This window comes from Tetrao urogallus, assembly GCF_951394365.1.
Source record: "Tetrao urogallus genome assembly, chromosome: 5".
Classification (NCBI taxonomy): domain Eukaryota; kingdom Metazoa; phylum Chordata; class Aves; order Galliformes; family Phasianidae; genus Tetrao; species Tetrao urogallus.
In genome coordinates, this window is record NC_136818.1 from 24,886,370 (window position 1) to 24,908,399 (window position 22,030).

The 22,030-nt window shown below is 54.8% G+C and overlaps 2 protein-coding genes across 2 annotated transcripts; one reads left to right on the forward strand and one right to left on the reverse strand.

Annotated features, from left to right (window-relative positions):
* STX6 (syntaxin 6) lies at positions 1-12,193 on the forward strand (the record flags this gene model as incomplete). The annotated part of the gene is made up of 8 exons (XM_079535720.1): positions 1-35; positions 2,501-2,681; positions 3,260-3,343; positions 5,647-5,709; positions 7,503-7,625; positions 8,858-8,964; positions 10,474-10,568; positions 12,117-12,193. 8 exons carry the CDS (start codon positions 1-3, stop codon positions 12,191-12,193), a joined length of 765 nt encoding a protein of 254 aa, XP_079391846.1.
* A 2,626-nt stretch (positions 12,194-14,819) lies between these two features.
* KIAA1614 lies at positions 14,820-20,085 on the reverse strand (the record flags this gene model as incomplete). The annotated part of the gene is made up of 9 exons (XM_079535858.1): positions 14,820-15,013; positions 15,148-15,332; positions 15,406-15,521; positions 15,656-15,848; positions 15,989-17,128; positions 17,357-17,503; positions 18,392-18,455; positions 18,766-19,116; positions 19,992-20,085. The coding sequence occupies 9 exons, from the start codon at positions 20,083-20,085 to the stop codon at positions 14,820-14,822; spliced, it is 2,484 nt and encodes an 827-aa protein (XP_079391984.1).
* Positions 20,086-22,030: the final 1,945 nt, after the last annotated feature.

A 22,030-nucleotide genomic window follows, 5' to 3' on the forward strand; every position in this document is an offset into this window, starting at 1 on the left:
ATGTCGATGGAGGACCCGTTCTTCGTGGTGAAGGGGTGAGGGATGGGTTTGGGTTTGTGAGAGGAAAGGTGAGGGTTGGGGCGGCGGAAGGGTCTGTGAGGGGGGAGGGAGAGGAGAGATTAGGGATGCGAGGTGGGGGGGGGAGGGGGAAGACGGCTGTGAGGAGGAGGATGAGTGCTGGGATAATAGGGAGGCCTTGAGGGGGAGGGAATGGGATGGGAAGGGGATGTGAGGAGGGGGGGTGAGGGTGAGGGCTGGGGGGTCTGTGGGGAGAAGAGTGAGGGGAGGGGGAGTTCTGAGAGAAAAGTGAAGTTGGGGGCGTGAGGGGATGGGGGAGGGTTGGGGCTGGGGGGTGGACTGAGGGATCATCAGGGATCTTGGGGAGGACTGAGGGATCAGCAGGGATCCGGAGGGGGCTGGGGGGTAAGCAGGGATCTGGGGGATCAGCAGGGATCTGGAAGGGGGCTGAGGGGGTCAGCAGAGATCTGAGGAATCAAAAAGGGTCTGGGGAGGGCTGAGGGGTCAGCAGGGATCTGGGAGAGAGATCTGTGAAGGCCTAGCAGGGATCTGGGGGTCTGTGAGAAGCCATTAGGAATCTTGAAAGTTCTGCAAGGGTCCATGTCCTGCTTTTATTCCCAAAGCCATTCCCACTCCCCCTGCGAGGTGTGTGCCGGAGATGCGCCCACACAAAGCCAATGTTCAGAGGGGCTCTGAGCAGCAGAAGGCCCTGCTGGAAGCTCTGCAGGGATGCTGTGAGCTGGAGATGTGCTTGCTGCAGGTGCAGCACCTGGAATGTTGGCATGGCTGCCCAGCTTGGGGGCAGCGTGCCCGGCTGTCCTTATCATCGATCAGCGGCACGTGGGATGTGAGGTTGCAAATGTCACTGTGCAATGGGCAGAGCGTGGCTGAATGCAAGCCACTCCTCATTGAGGGCATTCCCAGAGCACCAGAGCCTGGTCACCGTGCTGAGGGAGAGGATCAGGCACCAGGCTTAGGAAGAAACCTATGTGGATAGTGGCACTGAGGAAAGCCTGAACAAAGGCAAACACAAAACAAAGGCAGTTGAGGTCAGAGGAAAGGGAAACTGTAATTAATAGGGGGAAAGAAGATAGGCTTCCAAAATTCAGCGTGGAGCCACTTTCAGCTCCTGCTGTTGCTGTCCTGCTCCACGTGGCAGTGGCACAGTGCTCAGGAAGGGCGGTGGGAAAAGCCAGGTGTGCACAGGAGGTGTGGGAAAGGCTGCAGGGCAGCCAGCAGAAGGGGATCGCTGCCAGGCTAAGCCAGTGCTGGGGAGAACAAATGCTAATTGCTGTGGGTGGGGAGCAAACAGCCAGTCAGACTTTCCAGAGAGATTCCCACGCCACAAGGGGAAGGGGCTGGAAGGGGAGAGATATGTTGTGCTGTTCCTGGTGTTAATTATTAGCCAGCAGATTAAGGTGGAAGGAGTTGAGCCACATGGCATTCAGTTTGCTTTCCTTGCATTTGTAACTCCTCCTGCTAGGATGTCCAGCTTTGAATTCCTGCTGGTAGGTGCTTTTCCAAGTACATACAGGTGAAAAAAAATGAGCTTTTGCTTGCATGCAGCAAGAGGACAGAGCACAGCTGCTGAACTTAGGGCTCTAGACATGACAGATATAGAGCAATAGACATGGCTGCTGTCTTGTGCAGACATGGTTCATCCCTTCTGGACTTTCCCAACAGATAAACAGATTTCCTTTGCTGGAGATAAATCCCTGCATCTTACGTGGATCCTGACTTTCTGCTGGCTGTCACACCAGCAAAACATCGTCTGCATCTTTCATCCTGGCTCCTCTTGGACCTGGGTGATTTGTTCCCAGGCCAGGGCTGCAGTGTCTGTAGGTACAGAGAATTGCTACCTGCTGCTCGCCCCTAATCACAAATACAGCATTCAGTGCTGTCAGCAAAGTCTGTGTTCCCATGTTGTGAATGCACTCGTCTCCAAAAAGCTTAGAGCAGCAGAAAAGACTTCTGTCCCATAAGCCAGTGTAGTATAGCCGTGTAGTTTTTTAACGCTAACTTAAAATAAACAATGCTGCACTCAACAATTTGCCTAACTATTGCAGGGACAGTTCCTGTAAATGTTGTTTGTCCCTGGGGTATCTTGCTCAGGTAGTCTTCAGAGGAATGCAGAACATTAATTGCCACGAGGGCAGCCTTGTCCAGCCGCTCATGCTGCCCTGTCTCGCCTTCGTGTCACTCAGCAGAAACTACTCCTGCTGAAACTGGTCTTTTTGTTAGTTGTGGTAGCTGGCCTGTAAGTTGTTTCTTGTCACTTTGTGCTTCAACAGGAGAGGAGACTGGGTTGTCCAGTGGGTATGGCGAATCCTTATTGCACAAAGTAAACTAGAAGTGGTTGAAGGAAGGGCTCTTGCAGGGAGGCTGCAGTTCCAAGCTCTTCTGGGCATGGCGTGTCCCAGCACGACTGCTGCAGAACAGCTGATGCAGTCCCTTCACTTCTCTTTCTTCACCCCAACCGCAGGGAAGTGCAGAAAGCTGTGAACACTGCCCAGGGGCTCTTCCAGAGGTGGACAGAGCTCTTGCAGGATCCCTCCATTGCCACAAGAGAAGAAATCGACTGGACCACAAATGAGCTCAGGAACAATCTGCGGAGCATTGAGTGGGACCTGGAAGACTTGGATGAAACAATTAATATCCTTTCTGGAGTTCTTTGGAGGTTGGGGCATGCAGTTCCTAAGCTGTAAGAAATAGCTACACAGCAGCTCTTGCTGGTAGCTAATTTTTTGCAGGAACCAGGACTATCAGGGATTGAATTTTGCATTTACTTCAGCTTTTCTCAAACAGCAAATGAGTTCAGCAAGAGAATTTCCCTTCTGTATTCCCTTTGACAAGGTATATTATAAGATGCTTTGTGCTTAGAAGCTCATTGTGTTATATGAATTTGGATTTCTGTGTAGTCACTCATACTCAGGCTGGCTTCCAAAATTATTCCTTTTCCCTCGTGTTCAGCTGAAAGCACTGCACAGCATTGGAGAACTGAGAGAAAAAAAAAAAAAAAAAAGCAGGAGAGAAACCTCATTCTGGTGCATGTACTGTGTTGAATGTTGCTGCCACGCTTTCCTTCCTCCAGCATCTAACGTTTTGCTAATCAAATTATAGAAAAAAGTGCAGCACAGTGGAAAAGTGCCTCTTCACGGGCTCCCATCAGGGCAGTTTGTCTGTCTGTGTGCACTGAACACCATTCTCAGACTCCTTGACTCCTCCCCTATGCATCGTTGAGGCAAACCCTCGGAAGTTCAACCTGGATGCCACGGAGCTGGGTATCAGAAAATCCTTCATCACGAGCACGCGGCAGGTGGTCAGGGTAAGGAGCAAGGACTGGGATAGGGAAAGAGAAGGCAGCTTGGGCGGTTCAAAAAAGGCAATGGGGTGGCTAGGTCAGTGCTGAACTGGAGAGCAGAGAGTAAGTCTGCTACCTGCTTGCCCTCAGGCTGCCTTCTCATCCCCACATCACATGTTCCATTGTCAGGAGGACAGCCTGCCTGGGGTCAGGTGCAGGGGCCGTGTTTCCTAGCATGCTTCTCTTGTACTGATGAATCTAGAAGCCTGTACAAAGTGGAAAGGAAGACTAAAAGACCCTTCTGCTATGCAAGTCTCCTTTCAGAGTTAAAGGAAATTTTGCCTATTCAGTGCTTGCATCTCTGGTTGACAGAAACAGAGTCCACTTCGAACACTGACATCTCTTTGTAGTCTGGTGTTATTTATGTGGCTTCCCCCTGCTACAAAGCAGTCAAAACAACCATTAGTTTTATTTTTAACTCCGGGAAGATTTTGTAGTTTAAACTCACACTCTTAAATATCAGTACTTCAGAGAGAGGTGGGCCTGGCAAAGCTCTGCCTGTTGGGCCGCAGCTTCACACAGCTCAGTGCTACAGGCAGTGGTAAAGTGAAGTTCAGTAGCACCTGCAAGACCAGCAGCATTTAATCACAGAATCACAGAAACACTAAGGTTGGAAAAGACCTACAAGATCATCCAGTCCCATCATCCACCTATCATCAATTAGTTCTCACTAAACCATATCCCTCAACACAGATCCAGACATTCCTTGAACACCTCCAGGCTTGGTGACTCTACCACCTCTCTGGGCAGCCCGTTCCAGTGCCTGACCACTCTTGCAGAACAGTTAGTAGTATTTCCTAATGTCCAGCCTAAATCTCCCCTGGTGCAGCTTGACGCCATTCCCTCTAGTCCTATCACCAGTTACAGAGAGAAGAGGATGAATCCCACCTCACTACAGCCTCCCTTCAGGTAGTTACAGAGAGCAGTAAGGTCTCCCCTGAGCCTCCTTATTCACATAGCTGTTAGGGAGGATTCAGAAGCAGGAGGAGTATTTTAACAGCTCACTGGCAATAAGTAGAGAAGAAAAAATCTTTCTGAAATCTTCACTGCCTGCCAACACACTGGTTAGGAAGTTTTCTCCCTATTAATAGTACACTCAGTGCAGCTTAGTTTCTGCTTTCCCTCGTGGCTCCGATGTTCCTCCTTGACAAGCTGCATTGCTGTGGCTAGCAACAAGCTTGTTATTCTACCTGCAGTCCTGCGGTCCGGAGGCAGTTCTTAAGGGTCTCTGCCTGGGAACTGATCCCGAAGCCACACCAGCCCCAGCAGCAGACATGGTGCTTGCTGCCTTGTCCTCAGTGTAGTCAGCTTTGGAAACAAACAGGATCAGGCAAGCCTGCTTTCTAGGTCCTCTTTTCCTGATTGGAAGCTGCTGCCTGATGGGTTTTGGAGCAGTGTGTCTCAGTGGTAAATGAAATTCTTTACTGGTGGCGTGCAGTTAATTGACTTATGTTTTCCATGGGGATAGAAAGCAGTTTGTGCATTAGAAGTAACCAAGTGGGATCTGTTGCTTAAATGATACATCTCTGAGCAGTAAAACATACCTATGTGTCTTCAGGTGACATCAGAACTCTGCTGGTGGGTAAAGTCAGTCAGCTCCTGCTGGATCATTCTGGCTCCTTGCTCATCTGCAGTATAGAAACTAAACTGGTTCACACTGGGAGTAGGAGCCTCCTGTTGCTAACTGTTCTGTAGGAAGGCAAAATGTCACGAGTAACAGAGAAAACACAGAGACAGAGAGGAGAGCCATAGGACAGGAAATCTATCTTGTCCTTTGCAAGATTAAATCAGGTACAACTGGGAATAAAGTGCAGGCTATGGGTTCCCGAGACCTTCAAGAACATAACTTCTTTACAGTCTGTCAATGGGAACATTAATCTAGTATTATACAAATCAAAGTGTTTCTGGCAGTCTAATCTAGCTGTAGATATCCTTCTTCATCGCAGAGGAGTTGGACTAAATGACCTTTAAAGGTCCCTTCCAACCCAGATGATTATCTGATTCTATAAAAATGAGGAGTAAATAAGGAATATTTTCAAAATATTCCATTGCTGTTGGTTCTACTGTTAGTAAAGCAATGAACTGCAGTGGAGATTTTAACAGCATTTTTTCAGACTCTTCAAAACTGTATGTTTTCAAAGAAAATTTCCCTTCCCTCACTCACCACAAAGAAATCTTTCTGGGTATAGACAACTTGGTAGCAAACTGAAGCTGAAAGTCGCCTCAAATCCAATGCTTACGTACTTCTTCTTTCTTTGAACAAACAGGAAATGAAGGATCAGATGTCAAATTCCTCCATGCAAGCACTGGCTGAAAGAAAAAACAGGCAGGTGAGAATCAGAATGGGCAAGCTAAGTGAATGCAGTGGTTATTTGGCACTTGAAAGAGCTAGAAGGATTTATCAGCTCTAACAGCTGTTTTGAGATGTGTGTTAGGTGAAGCTTTCGTATCTCTTAGTCTGGAGACCCACACCATGAAGTAGAGCATATAGCATGGTTAAAGCTCCTTTAAAGCTGTAAGTACCATATATATCCCACTTTGTAGCACATCACCTTACAAACATTTGTTCTGGGAAGGGGCTTGCATGCTGCAGCAAAGCTGTGTGTTTGAGCCACGTCTGTCTCACTGATCTGAGAGCATTGGTTTTGTCAGGCTTGTTGCTGTCACCCTCTTTCAAACCTGTCTCTCAAAGCAGTAAGTCACCACTCACCATCTGTCTCCATCTTCTGAAATGCTTGTGTACAGCCATCAGCATTGCATCACCCTGCAGAAAGGGGAATCTCCCTCCATCTCAGGAGGAACAGTCAGAATCCAATTCCATAAATGTAACCCCGTGCTCTGCTGTATTTAGGAGCCAGGACTCCACATCCCTTCACAAATAGCTGCTTCACATGATAATTAACCTTGTAAGAAGATGGAAGAAGCTCAAGCAGTCTCAGGTTGTCTGCACTTGTAATCTAAGGAATAGAAATAGATGCTTCTCCCTGGCTGGTGAGACTGTAAGGAGATCTTTGAGCTGACTTCCAGAGCTGCCTCTGTCAGCGTTGGCGTGCCGTATCTGGCTGCATCAGTCTTTGTCACCTGTGGCAAAAATGATAAACTGCAAGAAGATACTGAGAAGGACAGAGCTGGTTTGTCAGCCCGTTACAGGCCTAACTGATGTGCTTGGCAAAAACTTGGAGAAGCGAAGTTCCTTACTGCCTTCCTCAAACAAGCCTGTAGCTGTCTCTAAGTTTTGCTGCTTTACTTAAAACTGCTAGCTGCAGGAGACCATATGGCCCAGCTCATGCAGTGACATCTGGTCAGGAAAACTCATTTCCCCTTGCCATCTTCCTTCCCCAGCCCCTCGCCTTCCCTCAAGTCCGCAGAGCCTCAGCTGGGCTGGGCTACAGCAGCTTCTCCAGCACGTCTCTGTGTCTGAGAGGCCTGCTTTTGGCTGGTGGTGACCTGATCCTCATGGACTGAGGCTGGCAAACACAGACTTCCCTCCGGAAGCTGCATCAGAGCTTCCTTCCAGGGACCAGATGTCCTCAGCTGGAAAGCCACTTCTCTGCTAGATTTGCACTAGCTTCTGTGTTGAGGTCGTAGAGCAGGTAGAGAGTGTAACCTTGCAACCTGAATCAGAGAGCGTAACTCCTGCCTACAACACTGCTGTGTTTATATTACACTATTTTACTGTCAGTTCATCTGGTTAAGTACCTTATGCAGACCTTCAGACCTGGTCATCAGCAGCATGGCGTTCAGTCCATCTATTAACATGATGTATCTGGATACTTCCCAGCTCACACATCCTCCTAGCACACAGTGCTGCATCTTGAACAGACCTTTACCAGTCCTCTGGGCAGTGCGGGCCTCCTGCTTGCGCTGTCTGTCAGTCGTGCTCCAGCTCTCCTGTTAGTGGAGCAGCATTTCTGCAATAATCATGCTGCAGATATTTCCCATGCTGGTATTTGGCATTGCATTGTTTTAGTTTGTGCCAGCACTCTGGCTGAATACCAGTAGAGCGGCAGGAAAAGGATGCTGTAGGCATGTGCACAGGAGCGTTGCCTTGTCCTCCTTGCCTGAGACCAGCTGTGAGCAGACACAGAGGTGTTGCTGCTAAGGGACTTCTGCATCTGTTTAGGCACTCCTGGGTGAAAGCAGCAGTCAGAATTGGAGCTCTGGACCTGACAAATACAGCCGTCTGGACCGGGAGCTGCAATTAGCAAATTCACACTTCATTGAGGAGCAGCAAGCTCAACAACAGGTAAGGCAGCTGGCATAAGGCAGACCGAATAGCTTTGCTTGCCAAATGGGCGTTGGGGGGATGGGGTTCAGACTTCAGGAGCCAGAAAAACTCCAGCCCTCGGCTGGCCTGGATCCAGGAGCCTGACAGCCTGATAGCTTGAAGCACACCTGTTCATATGTTCCATGTACAGCACAGCTTTGGATGCTTGGTACAGTTTTTAACCACTGAGGCTTGTCTTCCACTTACGTACAGAAGAACAAAGTCTAGAAGCAGCAGCATGCTGAGTTTTAGTATTACAAGAACTGCTGAAATCCTTGGAAGAGTAGACTTGTTGCAAGCTGAAGAGCGTTCATTTATCTTTCTGAACTTTCCCTCGTTAAAAAATAAGCTGGTGTTTGCTGCTGTTTGTGTGCATCCTCATCAGAACAGACAGGGAGCGGGAGCACGTGCCTGCTTCCTTTTCCTGTCCTTGTCAACATGAGATTCGTGAGAAAGCCTGCGTGAGGGCTTTGCAAGGAGCCCTGGCGAGGTGCTGCCCTGGAGCAGCGCCCGAGCAGCGCAGATCCGCCTCCAGCAGCCCACCCAGACACAGGCCTGTAAATAGGCCGCCTCTCCAGGCAGCAAGCTCTGCTGAAGCTTCTGATACACCATGCCAGCCAGCTTTCAGATGAGTTTTACCTAGTGACTCTAGGAAGATAAATAGATTCCAAAGTAGGTAACTGGGGTAAAGCTAATCCTTAGCATGATTGTGCCCTGAAAGTGACTTAAGCCATCAGCAGACCTATTCCTTTGGCACATTCAGAGCCAGACGTGTTATTTTTAGCTCTAGAAGCTGCAGCAGCCTCTTACTTGTGTTAACCCCTCGTTAACTGCAGCATTTCCCATACACTACCTCAGCAAGGCTCCTGCTCCGGGCAGCAAAGCTTGAGGTTTTGCTGCCTTCAAAGAGTCATCTTAGAGGTTGCAGCAGGGAAGGGGCATTGCTAAGCCGAGGCTGAATTTGGAGGCAGGGTTGAGGAAACTGCAGCCAGCTGTGCCACGGGAACAGGGGACGGCTCTCCTGCTGCTGCCACTTCTCATGCATTTCTTAGAAACACGGTCCTTGTTTCCTGGAACCTTAGGTCTGTTCCCAGGCACCACAGTTGATGTTGGCAGAGTTGGCGAGCATCCGTCCACACGAGCAGCTGGCTGTGACCCAGCTGCAGAAGGAAGATGTATAATCGCCCGTTTTTCCTTCTTTCTGGCCCCAGTTGATTGTGGAGCAGCAAGATGAGCAGTTGGAGCTGGTCTCTGGCAGCATTGGGGTGCTGAAGAACATGTCCCAGCGCATCGGCGGGGAGCTGGAGGAGCAGGCAGTGTAAGTATGTCACAGGGTGCCAAAGGCCCTGCAGGTGTGGAGCCTGCTGCGGCACAGCTGGGGGTCCTCGCTGATACCCCTGTTGCATCCTTGAATTTCCTGGTCCCTCAGGCAGCCTCTCCTAGCTCATCTGCAGCACCTTAGGCTGCCTTTGATTTCAGGCCGTGGAAAGCATTTCATATTGCTGCCTGCAAGGATCCTACCGCAGCCATGTTCCTTTCAAACCTGCACCTGGGGCAGGTTTAGCTGCCAGTTTACCTTCCCTTCTCTCTTTAAACACCTTCTCTTCTCTCGTTTTTAAACACCACCCTTAAGGCACGCAGTAAAGCTCCTTGGCTTCTAGCAGCCAGCAGTGTGCAACGGCTGAGGGAAGGCAGTGCTGCCTATTAAGGATAGTGGGTGCTTTCCCACTCCGTGGGGTTTTGTGCTAACCCAGACAACTGTGCCCCGGGAGCTCAGAGCTCAGCCTTGTCACACAGAGCTGCATTCATAGTTAAAGCTAAAAATAATCCTCACCCACACAAAGGGTTAAAGGGTAGCTCACAAAGTAGCTTGTATCCACCCATTTACATATAAATTAGATTTCTTTCCTTGTGCACGTCCTTTGGAAAGAAGTGGATGAAATTCTCACTTGTGCAGACTAACAGACACGAAGGGTTTGTGCCTAAACCCCCCTTGTTTGGCTGACGAGAGTCTGGAGGGCTGTGAGCCCTTGTGATGTCTTTGGTGAATAGGAGGAACTCCAAAGCACCTCCTGTGTGAAGCCTGGCCACGGCAGGTTGGTGTGGTGCATCTGTTTCCAGGTCACCACATAAGCCATCAGTGCTTGCTAGCAGATAATTAAGGCAATACCGCTTTTTTCTACAACTCTTTGTTCTTTGTGCTTTTAAGAGTGTTATGTTTTAAAGTTCTGCTCACTGGAGATGGCTGGGATTGCTTTGATCCTGGATGTGCTTTGTCTGTCTTCAGGTGGGTTCTTGGCCCTGACAAAGCACAGCTACAGGAAGGCTTTCAGATCTGTTACAGTTGCTGTGTGGAGGAACTGGAGGGGTAACTTCTGTAGCGTTTAAAAAGCACCTTAAAAGCAATTGCAAATCTCAGTCCTGCTTGATACCAGAGTGGAACAAGATTTTAGCTTCAAGTGCTAGCCCTCAGCAAGAGAAGGGATTTAAAGTCCAAACTGGCACCTTGATCTACACATTCACTGCTAATCATGGATTATAAGCAAAACTTTCATCTTCAAAGGAGGAAACCCCCACTGCTCACCTTTTAGAGATAAGCAGAGCTGGGGGACCAGTCCAACAGGTGTCCCCATGACTTCTCACTTTCCACCAAAGCTGAGCTGCTGCTTCAGCAGGGTTTTTTTTTTCCCCTTGGGTGCTTTCAGGAGACCATGCTGTGTTGCTTTTCTCAGCCACTGTGTTGTGATGAGCGTGCATGAGTGCAGCAAATGATGCCAAAGGCACCTATTGCTTTACTTGTTGACCGCCACTGTGCTTCTGTCCCCAGGATGCTGGATGACTTCTCCCACGAGTTGGACAGCACTCACTCACGGCTCGATAACGTCATGAAGAAGCTCGCTAAAGTGTCTCACATGACGAGTGGTAGGTCCAGGGGGTGGGCTGTGGGCCTGGAAAGGGGCAGGCACATCTGTGAATTTTAGGGACGGAGCACTATGAGCTCCCAGAGCCAAGTAGAGGGGAGGGAGCAGCTCCAGCTGCTTGAGGGAGAAGGCGTCCAAACCCTGCAGCTGCTCATGCCCAGATACTGCTCTGCAGTCTGCCCTCAGCTTTGTGTTATATACAGGCGCCTTTCTACTGTTGTTGTTACTGCTGCACTGGGAAAAACCCCTTCTTAGACGATAAGGAAGGAGAGTTCTGCAGCCTCTCGTGCTGCTCGAGGTTTCCCAGGCCACCTGCCGAGCAAAACACTGCCACCGTGCGTGCCTTCTCCAGCTGCAGCAAGTCCCTCTGCCAACCTCGCCTGCCTGAGCGCTGCTGGCGCCAGCGCTGCCGACGGGAGGACAGTCGGACGTGTTTCCTGGTGGTGAGGAGAGGCGATTTCTGCGCTGGGGAGGCTGAGCCCACGAGAAAAGTCCTTATAAGGCTGTGCCTGAACGTGGCGGGCTGGCGGCCGGCCGGGTGCCGTGGGCAGAGCAAACAGGAAGCTCGTGCCTGCCGGGAAGTCCCCGCCGCTCGCTCCCCGCGTTGCGGCGCTCTGCGTCGCCTCCTCCGCTGCCGGTGCTCGCGTGTGGGGGGTGGGAGCAGCAGGGAGGGAGGAGGGAACCGCTCTACAGGATCAGGCTGGGCAGGGAGCTCACGGGGAATTCGTGCTGCCGCTGGCGCTGATGGGGACGGCTCTTCCCAGGGCTGGCTGCAGCGCTCAGTGAGTGGTGCCAGCAGCTCCATCCCCACACTGCACCATCTCACAGGGGCCGGATGTCTGCCGGTGCAGACGTGGCCGTGGACGGAGAGCAGCTGTGCAGCCCGGCGTCGCCCACTCACAGCTTGCTGCAGACAGAGCTCGTGGGGGAAGGCAGGCCCTGCACGAGTCATGTGGCTTCTGCGGTGCGGTCGCAGCTTGCGCTGTGTCCAGGGACAGTGGGGTTCCTGGTGCCAGGAAGTCGGAGGCGAGCTTGAATCCAGATGGGAGAAACTTTCACTGTAGGAGCAGGATGGTGTCAGACGGTGTAGAGCAGCAGTACAGGCTGGTATGGTTTTGTTCTCTGAAATGCATTCATATCTTTTCCAAAAAGCTAAGAATTTCTCCAGTTGTGTGCTGAGCTCCCTAAGGCAGATCCTAGAGGCAGTGCAGAGCACAAACAGGTCAATCCACAAGCAGTAACACAAAGCAGCTCTCTGCTTCTTCCTGATCACTTTTGAACCAGCTTATCAAATCTGTTTGAACTTGACTGGGGAGAAACCTCAAAATTCCACACTGCAGTCCCAAAAAGCAGCTGCATCCTGGAAGAGAAGCGCTGTCACCCCACAGGCAGTAGGGAGGAGCCTGCAGAAGGGCATGGTGCTTGTTCTGCTGGTGAGGGAGCTTTCCTTTTTAAGGGAAGCACAGTGAAAGCAGCGTGGTAAGGAAAAGCTCTCCTCCAGCTTTCCTTCCGTTGAAGTAAGAGGACCGACCATTCCTTTCTCTTCCAGATCGGCGGCAGTGGTGCGCAATCATCGTCCTCTTTGTCATCTTGCTGGTGGTGCTGGTCCTGTTGATTGTCCTGTGATGGACTGAACTTCCTTGGACGCCTCCTCTCCCCTGTAGCATGGGGAAATAACTCTTTCCGTCCAACCACAGAGATCCCTGTCAAGAAGACCCGTGCCCGGCTCTCACCATTCTCCGAGGACCAAGGCCTGGCTCCACCAACATCTCCCCCAGCTCTGGGGAGGGCAGACAGAGGACAGGAAGCAGTTGTGGCTCCCGGATCCCGTCGGGCTGCCTCCTGCCCCACGGTGCTGCCATCTGGTCCCCAGGCCCTGGAGGGGACCGAACCCTTTGCGGGTATGAGCCAGCTGCAGCAGTCCCAAACCCTCTGTGCAAACACGGAGCAGGGAGCCTTGGCAGGGTACGGGGGGTGGAATTGTTTCACTGAGCATTACAAACTGCATCGCCAGCCTGTGGGATGCTTGCCAGCCAGAAGCATCACTGGGAGGAGCAGTGGCCTGAAACTCCGCAGCAACACGCACCCAGAGCAAGGAAGGGCAGCCCCAGCCAGCACCACGCCTTCCAGTTAGCACCAAGACCCTGCAGCATTCACATCCAGGACCCTGAGGCAGGAGCTGGCACGCTGCAGGTAGGTGAGCTGCAGGTGTGCTGTCCTGCCTTCGACGGACACGCAGGGCTGGGGCATCAGCCTGAGGCTGGTTTCACACAGCTCGTCAAGTCACCTCCTGTTACACAAGCCTCTCCGGCTCCCTGACTGATGCTTTCTTTCCCCTTTTATAACCAAGCTTCTGTTTAACAGCTGCTTCCCTTTGGCAAGTGATTTGTCAGGTCTAAAATAACTTATTTTTTTTTTTTAAGGAAAAGTTCTTTTAGTGATTTTTGATGACCGTTGGAGCCGCATTCATTCTGCGGCTGCAGGATGCATTATCAGTGGAATGGGCCTAACTGTGTATCTTAAGTGCACACAAACTTGTAAATAGGATGTCTTAATTTTCCCCAACTGCTTTTTTTTGGGGGGGGGGGGGGGAACTTCACTTGTAAGCAACCCAGAGCCAGGAAGCTCAGAGCCAGGTAGCTCAGAGCCAGGTCACATTCTGTATCACTTCCCAGTGCTTTTGTTACCTTTGGGTTGTTTGGCAAGGGGATTGCCTCAGCAGTGCTGGCCAGGCACGGATAGCAAAATGCTGTGAGGAGAGCTCACCCTGGCAGTGTTACTGGGGTGAAATACAGATGGGTTTTGTGCAGTTGATTACAGGAGGAAGGGGTGATGCTTCAGGAAAGAAAAACATTTGCAGTGAAGTCTGCTCCTGTCTTTAGGAGGGGGAAGAGCAGCAAAAGATGGGAGGCAGGCTGACTTGCGCCTTCCATCTGGGTCTCAGATGGGGCTGGGGGAGGAAGCTGACTGGTGCTGACACTGCAAACCAGGCCTCCAGAACCACACTCCACAGAAAGGAAATTCGGCACCTGAAGCTCTCTGTCACCCAGGACACGTAGCCCTGGTGGTTTCTGGCTCTGTTTGGGTCTGCCCAGTCCCTCCTATTGAGCCCTTGCACGCACTGGTAGCACTGTGCCTTTTGCAGCCAGGCTTGGGATGAGGGGAGACCCAACAGCCCTGCCAGGTTGGAGCATCTCCTCTTGTAATGAACGCACACGTGCCCTTAACGCCAACCTGCACAAGTGATCTTGGCAGTTCTCTCAGTCATTGCACAACGTCTTGTCTCTTTTGGTTACGCTGTAAGAAATACGTACTGTCTCTTTCTGAAGGCAGGCTCTGGCAGTGTCTGCACAGTGCTCTGGGCTTCAGACCTCTCTGAGAGTGGGTTTTCAGTATGGTTGTATGTCGTCCAGGAGCGGCTCCTGATGCTCCACGCAGGAGTGCTCAGTTCACACACTGTGCCAGGTTGCAGCCCTGCTGCCGTGCTCCGTGTCTGTCCAGGTGTCACTGCTACCCAACTGTCTTTGCTTTTTCTGTTGGTGGTGTTGCCCCTCCCTTGAATCCTAAATAAACGCATTGCTGCTGCCGGTGTGTGACGGCAGAGGAAAACACCGGTCTCTTTTGTGGTAACGGGGACAAGCTTGGGGGCTCTTTGCCTGTGTGGCACCAGAGTGCGGCAGCTCCATCCCATCAGGAGCAGACAGCACACCCCAGCCTGGGCACCAAGGCAGGAGAAGCTGTGAGACCACCACTGTGAAGGACCCGCAGCCCTCCCCAGCCCCACCTGCTGTGCTCTGCTCCACCCAGGTATCATCTCCATCCCGAGTGCCACCCGCACCATGTTCATTACCTATATATACACACAACCACCACCTGTTATCATTGCACATACATATACATATGTATATATATATATATATTTTTTTTTTTTACAGTTCTGTGATTTGTTTTTTCTTTTTGCAGTTTGAAATAATTTAAGAGAAACCCACCAGCTCACAGGCAGAGGTTTCCAGCTGAGGCAGGGAGAATCCAGGGCCGGAGAGCTGAGATGTCCCCCTGCCAGGGGCAGGTCCTTGTCCCACGTTGCCTCCCAGGGTGCCCTGCCGTCCCCATCCCCGCAGGGACCCATGCATTGCACATAAGCAGGGCAGATCCAGGCCCTTTGTCTTGGTGAGGTCCTTGTTGCACTTTAGCTCCGTGCAGGACTCCGGCAGCACCTGCAGACCGCTCCACTCCTCCTGGAGCCGAGCCGCTACCGCCGAGCCGGGCGCTGCCTTAGCACACGCAGGGCCAGGCTGTCTGCCTGCAGCAGCAGCTCCCGGATGCGTGCCAGCCCCAGGCCCGACACAGCGGCCCCGTTGACCTGCAGGATCTCATCGCCCACCCCCAGCAGCCCCGCGTACAGCTTGGCCGTGCCCGCGTCCGCCATCTCCTGCACGTAGACACCTGCAGACAGAGGTGCGGGCAACTGAGCTGCCAGGTGAGCCGCCAGCCTCCAGCGCACGAAACCCATACGAGTGATGGTCTTCGCTAAGGTCCCTTCCTACTTTAGCTGGTCTACCGTTCCGCAGCCACAGTACCTGTGTCGGGCCGGCCGTGCCCGGAGGTGACCTGGAAGCCGAAGGAGCCGTGTGGTGGCCGCTCTATCTCCAGCAGGCTGGTGCCATCGGGGAACACCTCCACCACACGCCCCACTATGCGCGGCCGGTCGGGTGCACCGATGTCCTCCACGCTCAGTGAGTGCCGTGGCCCTGAGGCTGCCTTCCTGCGGGGAGATGCTGTGAGCCCAGCACGGCACCACCAGGCCAGGGCTAAGCGTGGCCGTTTTCCCATCCCACCTGTCCCCGTCCTCAGGCTGGGACAGCAGGTACGCATTGGCTCGGGGCGCCCTGCCCAGCAGGCTGTGCAGGCTCTGTATGGAAGCAGCTTTTTGGGGCTGGCGGAACGGTGACACCTGGAGAAGTGTGACACGGTGAGACGCGTGGCACCAAAACCTTGCGCCCTGCTACGTACACCTCAACCTCCCCATCCTCTAGAGCCCTCCCAAGCCAACAAAGCCCCATCTCCCCCTTGCAGAGGATGGCTCACCAGTGCCTGCAGTGAGGGCGACCGCTTCACGCTGGGGCCGTTGGGTGCAGGGCCGGGCAGCTGCTCCATGCTGTAGCAGCGGAAGCGGCCCAGGCGCTGCTTGGTGCTCTGGCTCAGGCTGCACAGGAGCCGCTTCAGCCCTGAGGATGCCGCATCCCCACTGCCCTTCCGGCTTGTTGCCCGTGCTGGCTCCCTACAGGACAATGCCCAACAGTGTTTAGCAGTAGCTTGTCCCCAAAAACATCCTCACCCTGCTCCAATGTGACTTCTATGTCATGAGGCCAAGCCTGGTGCTGAACCGAGGAGGGATGCTCATAGTCCCTCACCACTCACCCAGGTGTTGCGTTCCCATCGTGCTGTGCCTTGGGCATCCTGGTGGTCTCCCCAGGTTGTGTCCCCAGCCCATGGGGGTGGCTTCCACAGCCCTGTCCGTGGGTGTTGTTGCAGTTATTAGTGGACAAGGCACGCAGGGGGCTCCCCGGGAGCCACACAGGGCCACAGGGCCCCCGCCGCTGCCCCGCACCCTTGGGTTGGGGCAAAGTGCTCCCAGCATCAGGCTCTGGACACTGGTGGCTGCTAGCAGGGACACTTGTCCTGCAAGGCACCTGGGAGCAGGCCTTTGTAGTGGTGATGATGGAGGGGGTGTGGGAAGGCCCCGCTGGCCTCGAGGAGGGGACCAGTGGCTTTCCTTTGCCCGCCATCTCACCGGTGTGCCCCCCATCCTGGCTGCCAGCTGTACCCGCTGGTAGGGGACAAAGCGTCCCCGAGCCCCCGGCCGCACACGTGCCCTTCTCCTTTTGTGTTGGGGTGCGGGGGCTGCGGTGGCCACGAGCCCGGGGCTCCCGATGACCCCGTGGGTGGGGGCTGCGGGGCCGCGGCTCCTCGCTGTCGGTGCGGCAGCCATCGGAGGTGTCGGTGCTCTCCAGTGCCGAGTCCGCCTCATCCCCACGGGCGACGTTCCCGATATAAGTCTCCTTGATCTTCTCAGTGTGAATGCGCTGCCGGGAAGGTAGGATCCAGAGCGGGGACCCCCCAGGACCCAGCGGCCGGGCCTTGGGTTCAGGCTGGGCAGCAGCACCAGGACCCGTGCGCTCCCGTCCCCGTGCCATGGGGCTGCCTTCAGCCGGCACGGCGGCACTGAGCAGGGAGCCGCAGGCCTGGCACTTGCCCCCAGCAGGGACATCACCACCACGGGATTTGGCAGGGCCATCCCCGGGGTGCCCACGGGGCTCTCCACCACTGCGCTCCAGTGCTGAGCCCAGCACCCGGCGGTGCCGCAGCCGCTCCAGGTAGCGCACCTCAGCGTCGCGGGCCGACTCGTCCTCAAAGCGCACGCGGGACGGGGAGGGTCCCCGTGGCCGCCGGGGCTCCCTGCAGCCCGACTCCCCGCTGGATGAGTCGCTCAGACTGCCGCCCGCCGGGCCCTCCACCTCTCTTGTGGTGACGCTGGGCCTCGGTGTCCCGCTGGGCTCCCTGCAGTGGGGACAGAGGACTGGCGAGCTGCGGGGACAATCCTCCGCCATGGGGTGAGGAGCATGGCTAACGAGCCCAGCAGCACTGAGTCCACATGACCCTGCGTACGGCCCCTGCGCCGCACCTCCGCTGGGGCGGTCATGCATGCGAAAAGGGAGCAGGGGTCAGGACTCAGTCACAGGGCAGGAGCTGGATGTGGGGCGGGATGTGGCACGGCGCAGGGCTCACCTGGGGTGCGCGGCGGTGGGCAGCAGCAGGAGGTCGTGGCTGGCGCGCAGCGGGTTGGTGCGAGCCTTCATGCGGGCGCGCTGCAGCAGCTGCTTGGCCTGCTCATGGCGTGGGCTCAGCTCGAGCTCCTGCCCGGGAACAAAGGCCCTGCAGGGAAGGATTAGCAAAAAATAACACGGATTAAAAGTGGTTTAGCAGTGACGGGGCTGCTCTGCGGGGAGAAAGCGGGGCCTGGCTTGCAGGCACTGGGGACACCCCTGCAGGCAGCCCCAGAGATGTCACACTGCAGTAGCAGCAATTTAGGGGGCTCGGCAACAAGCCTGGGGCCATGACCTGCACCAGGGACATCCCAGAGGCACGTGAGCAAACCGAAGCAGGTGCTGCCCCAGCCCTGCAGCTCTGGGCTGTGCTCAGCCCCATTCCTCTATCCACGTGCACAGGGGTTCCCTGCCCTAGGGGGAACCCACAACCGTGCATGGCCCCATTCCTGCACTGCCCTCCTCCCCCCGTTGGCCGCAGCCCTAATCCTCCTGATTAAAATAATCAGCTCGGCAATCACTTTGGGGATCCTCGCCCCAGCCTGCCCACACCTGGAACACACCTATGCCCCATGCCAAACTGTGGGGAGCCACTGCCATGAACCTCAATTTTGGCTTCCCTGAGGCATCCCACCTGTGCCCACCAGCACCAACTGAGCCTCAGATGCCAGAATAATGGAAAACTGATCATTGCCATGTAAGTGCTTCCACTCCAAATTGTCCCCAGACCTGCTCCACGCTGCCCCCAGCATTGCCCCTCTCTCCCGACCATCCCTCCTCATATTTTTAGCCCCACTGCTGAGGTTTATCATTAGGCCAATGAGATTATGCATTCCTACCTCCTGTAAGCTCTTAAGCACTAGGGAGACATTTCTGTCCCACTCCTCTCTCCTGTCAGAGACACCTGGCACCAGCCCTGCTCTGTCCCCTCATGGTACCCCCGTGCCCCATTCATTTCACACCCATTTGTCCCCAGTTGAAGCATTTGAAGTCCTACCTGCAGCCCTCAGCATCCTGCAGTGAGACCCCTGAGTCCCAGTCGCCATCACTTGCTGGCACCTCTGGAATGGGAGAAGGGGGAAGGCATCGCTGGGAGCTCCCAGCCTCACACCAACTCCCTTTGGGGCCAATTCTCCAAAGCACGTTTTGCCATCTGAGAGCCCAGGAAACGGGCACAAGACCCCAGGGCTGTGGGGATGCAGACTGGAGAGTCATACAGTCATAGATCTATAGAATGGCATAGGTGGGAATAGGTGGCATGGCAAAGCCTTCCCAGCCCTCCCCCACCGCAGACTGGCCACCCAGGGCCCATCTCCATAGGAGAGGTCCCCACAGAGACTTGCAATGACAGCAGAGGCCCCAGGCACGCACCGTGCATCCCCAGCACCTCGTGCAGCAGCTGCCGGTTCCTCTCCACCCTCTCAGCCAAGGACAGTGGCTCCGGGCCCGCCGTCACCTCCTTGCCAGCAGAGACCAAAGGGGGAGAGCCCCCCAGCCCCCCCCGCTCCTCCCACGATGCAGCGCCATCCAGCAGCCCATCAGTCAGGTACGTGCGGAGCTGCACCCGCGGTTCCTCAGCTCCAGCCTTCCCCTTGCGGGCACGGGCCTTCTTGGGCGAGGGCCGCTCGGCTCCACGCTTCTCCTTCAGCGCCTTCACTTTGCCCTCCAGCACGGCGTGGGGGCCCCGGGGGGGCTCTGCGGGACGGGGCCCCTCCATGTGCCCTGGGAGGAGAAAGTGCATGAGGGCAGCCCGCCTGTGGCCTATGTGGCTGTCCCCAAGTGATGCCAAGCCCTCGGAGCACAAACCCTGCATGGAAGCGTCTTCCCAACGGCACCGATAAAGCCCTCCGTGCCCCGCTCGGCCCAGCAGCCTCTCATCCCCTCCCAGGGAGCCCGCAATGTGCTGGGGACGAGAAACACCCCTCCATCACAGTGGGCCCCCACAGAGCCAGGACAGCCACGAGGGCAGGGCTTACCCCGAGCATCGGGAGAGGGCCGGGATGGAGGGAGAAGAAAGCGGAAGAGGGGAAGGAAGCATAGGGAGGAAATTAAAAAAAAAGCAGCAAATCCCAGCCACTCCAGCCCTGCTGGAGCTCCGCCGCTTGGCTGGGCTGCTGGCTGTGGCCGGCCCTGCCTCCCGCCCGGCCCCCCCCCCCCCTCCTCCTCCTCCTCCACCCGCTCCATGGCAGGGCTCCCAGCCAAACCCAGCGCAGATGCTGACACCCGAGCTGGAGGCGGCCACGGGGCCACCGCGGTCACACGCAGCCCAGGGGACACCGGGGACACGGCGCACCCAGAGCGGTGCCAAGGCCACCCATGGGACGCCCTCTGGTTGTGCAAACAAAAGGCCCCCACGCACCCCAAGAGTGCTCCCCCATCCCCAAGCGTCCCATGGCTCTTCTCCAGCATCTTTCACCCACAGTGCTGGAGCATCCCATGCGCATCACCCGCATCCTGGCTCTTCTTGCTTGCTTCCAGGCTGAACCCCACAGCCGTGCCCTCACCCCAAAGCTCAGCAGCCCCCAGGGCGTACCCCTCCCTGCACAGCCCCATCCCACCGCCGGGACCTCGATCCCCCCACACTGGGCAGCACTTACCTGCAGGCACGGGACACGCTGGGGAGCTGCAGGGCCCATGGGCGAGGCGGTCCCGCTGCACGCTGTGGCTTTTGCTATTCATCATTGGTTTCATAATCCCGGGACCCGGAGGAAATCGCTGGGATTATGAAATTGTTTTAATCCCCCACCCCCCAGCTCCGGCCCCCACCAGCACGAGAAAGCGCCGTTATCTTCTTAAATCAGCCCCAGCAGGGCAGGGGCATCGCAATTTCCGGTGGCAGCACCGCAAATCCCATTGGGGAGCTGCCAGGCCCTACAGCCCCACGGCGTGGATTTGGGGACCCGGCGGGTGCGGCCCTACAGCACAGAGGGGGGGAAGGCGGGCGCAGAGCAGCGACAAACGAGCGTCAGGTCATTGGAAAACAAAGAGCTTGTAATAATGAAAAAAAGGACAGATTGAGTAACCAATCACTTTTTCCTCTTAAAAACACAATCACAGTAACTTTGCTTTTATACAACCACCTAGGAACTAGGAAACAGTATCACATTGTGCATTTTTTTTTTTTCTTTTTCTTTTTTAAAACCTACTTATCAAGAAGGGTTATTCCACACTTCAGAAATGATATCCATTTGGGAAGGAAAGAGGAGACAGCTAACAGCGCAGTCACAGTACACCATGAGTCCAAGCAAGCGGCAAGTCTTTGTCCTCACCTTTTCCACTTAGCCAGAGAGAAGAGTGGAGAAGGGGATAGCAAAAGAGAAAGAAGAAAGCAAGCACCCACAGAGGACTAATCACACTCCATAATTACTTTGGATATCTACAGGTCGGGGCGGCAGAACCATGAGACCAACGTGGCAGGGATGGGGAGGGGCTGGGGCGTTCTGCAGCCCCGATGCCGAGAGGATCAGGCCGTGTTTGGACACCAAAGGGTGCCAGCAGCCCTCTCCTCTCCTCCTCCCACAGACCTGCCTTTCTCCAATGGTGTTCCCAGGGCCAGGCTAACCCTCCAGCAGCAGTGAGGCCAGCTGTGGCCGGCGCGGTTGCTGCAAGGATCATCCACTCTTCCCCTAGGAGCCCCAAACCCTCTTTTCCAAGGAAACAAAACAACCCGGAATCACCTTCTGGAATAAGAACTGAAGTTAAAGGGAGGCTGAAGGCAGCAGCTCACTGCGCCTGTGTGCACGGTGCCACATCATGCGGGCACCCACTGCAGCTGAAGGCCCCTGCAGACATCAGTTCACCCAGCCCATTGCCAACCTCCATCCCAATCCATGCTGCTGCGATGGCTGCAGGTTCCACAGGGCTGGTTTGGGAGGAATGTGCCTTCCTGATTTCTCTGAGGCCGCCGGCAGGTTGGGAGCTCCCTGCCAAAGGGAATGGTGCTTTATTCTGGGAGATAATTGTTGCCAGCTGCAGCACACCGCCTCCCCTTTTTGCTTATTTCTTCTGGCAGCAAAGGCAGAAACAAAAATAAAGGGAAGGGAAGGAGCCAGGAAGGAGAAAGGCTTTCCATAAGGCTTTGAGAAACTACACAGCTAGAAACTGACTGCTTGCAGCCTGCAGTTCCCAACCTGCAGCACCAACCTTGCTCTGGCACAGGTCCACCACCACTTTGTTTTAACCTATTCCAAATGAAAAGAAGAGAACTGAGTTTCCTTCCTCAGATCCTCCGGGTGAAAAGCACAGCGGGTAAAATCAGAGCAAATGCAAGGCAGCAGTCAGGGGAGAAGCCGTGCTACCAGCCCAGGGCAAAAGAACAGAACTCAGGATGTGACAGCAGGGATTCCTGCAATCCCATCACTGAAACCAGACGGGAGCCAACAGACAGCAGGGCAAGGATGCAATGAGCAGAGCCCACCTCCTGCTGGCAGCCCAACACACCTCCGGCAGGACCTGTCGTGTGCTGCCTCTGCTGCAGGAGGAGAGAGCAAGGCGCACTGCTGCTCCTACCTACAGGGCTCAGCTAAAGGTGATTAAGGCTTTGAAATCCAGCGTGAGATCCGGACGATGATGCTGGAAGGCTCTGCCTCGAGCTGCTCACACTGGAGCAGGACCCAGCCCGCCCTCACAGCAGGCG